Source organism: Aphanomyces invadans (genome assembly GCF_000520115.1).
Source record: "Aphanomyces invadans strain NJM9701 unplaced genomic scaffold supercont1.11, whole genome shotgun sequence".
Taxonomy (NCBI): domain Eukaryota; phylum Oomycota; class Saprolegniomycetes; order Saprolegniales; family Verrucalvaceae; genus Aphanomyces; species Aphanomyces invadans.
Window position 1 is genome coordinate 324,498 of NW_008580156.1, and position 1,548 is coordinate 326,045.

The 1,548-nt window shown below is 58.0% G+C and overlaps 1 protein-coding gene across 1 annotated transcript; it reads right to left on the reverse strand.

The window, feature by feature from the left end:
* Positions 1-20: 20 nt before the first annotated feature.
* Positions 21-636, reverse strand: H310_06251 (hypothetical protein; the record flags this gene model as incomplete). The annotated part of the gene is made up of 2 exons (XM_008871245.1): positions 21-62; positions 97-636. The coding sequence occupies 2 exons, from the start codon at positions 634-636 to the stop codon at positions 21-23; spliced, it is 582 nt and encodes a 193-aa protein (XP_008869467.1).
* Positions 637-1,548: the final 912 nt, after the last annotated feature.

Genomic DNA, 1,548 nt, shown 5'->3' on the forward strand with positions numbered 1-1,548 from the left:
GCTCGCCCCGTACCTCGGTTTCAGCGGATCCGTCGAGTACTCGGCGTAAAATCCGTACTCCTCTGCCAACGCCCCCATTGTTTTGACTGCACAGACGGCCGAGTCGCACCGCTCCAACGCGATCCGAGACAGCTCGTTGATGCTGAATAGGTTGTGGCCGTTGGGCATGTCCAGTGGGTACCCAACGGTCTTGGCGGCACATGTGGATTCGCCAATGCTGAGCTGCACTTCATTCTGCATGCCGTGGGAGACGTCCCAGTACGCGTATGTCGAGTTCACTTGGGGAATATACCCCAACGGCGTCGACACCGACTGGTTGGTCTGCGGCGCGTAGGCAGGCCCTCGGTCGGCAGATACAAACCGCGGGTAGCCGTGATGCAATGCATCATTGTACACTGGGCGCTGGGCAGCTGGTGGATGGGACATGGCCGGGACTCGAACAAGCCGGAGGTCCATGGGTATCCACATGCTGTCCATGGTGGACCCGACAATGGCAGAGCCATCGAGGGTCGCCTTGGCTCCAGCCCCCACGAGCGAACACGCCGACGTTGACGGCGCGATCAACAGAGCTGCGACTACGATGCGGTGGGGTGGCATCGGCAGCTTCCGTTTGGTCAATACGGAGCTGCTCTCCATTTCCCCGACCAAGTGGCATCTTTTATCGTTCGAATTCGTGGAATTTCAGGACGGTCTCGAACATTTTCGTCGTCGAACAAAGACTTGCGACACCAAACACAGGCAACGCTGCATTTCGCGGTGCGGATGACCGACGTGCTGTGCATTGCCAGACGATGGATGGTGTAGGGGGAAGCTCAAGTCGTGAACGGGCCAACGACGTGCGGCCTAAACTACCAGAACAACACAAGCAAGGGGCTGGGATGGACAGACTCGAATCGATCGAGCATCGTCGGGACGCTGTTTACGTCAAATGCTCCGTGTGGGTTCGCTGGTCCGTCCGACATAGCGTGGGCAAATTGTTTCATGCATCCAGTTGTGGAGGACTGGCCTCTCGATGATGCACAGAATCGGTGGAGGGGCACATCCGCCAAAAGCATCCCGCATGATCCAAACCCTGTGTTCGTTGGTGTTTCGCCTCCAAATGCACACACGTTGTCGAAATTCGTCGATGAATCCACCATGTTTTTCGACATCGGATCGTCCCGAGGCAGGACTAGCTAGGAAAAGCTCTCGATGGAATCACACGGCACACGGCCAACCAAAGGGCTAGACAACAGCGACTTCCTCGACAGCTTCCACTGGAGCATCGGCGGTCTTCTTGGCATCGCCCGACTCGGTGGCCTCCGTCTTGTTACCCGACGCCACTGCTTCCCGCACGTGACACACTAACGCAATGATACCAACCAAGAACGACAGGGACATGGTGCCGCAGACAAACCCAACGACGAATCCGCTCGGCAGGTCATACTCTTCGTCCAGCTTGGAGCTGCCGACCAACACGGACGCCACGCCCGTCTCGGGGTCCACGGCAGCAGCAATGTTTTCTTCGATCGCCACCTGGGCCGGCGGGTTGTAGTGCTGCGGATACAA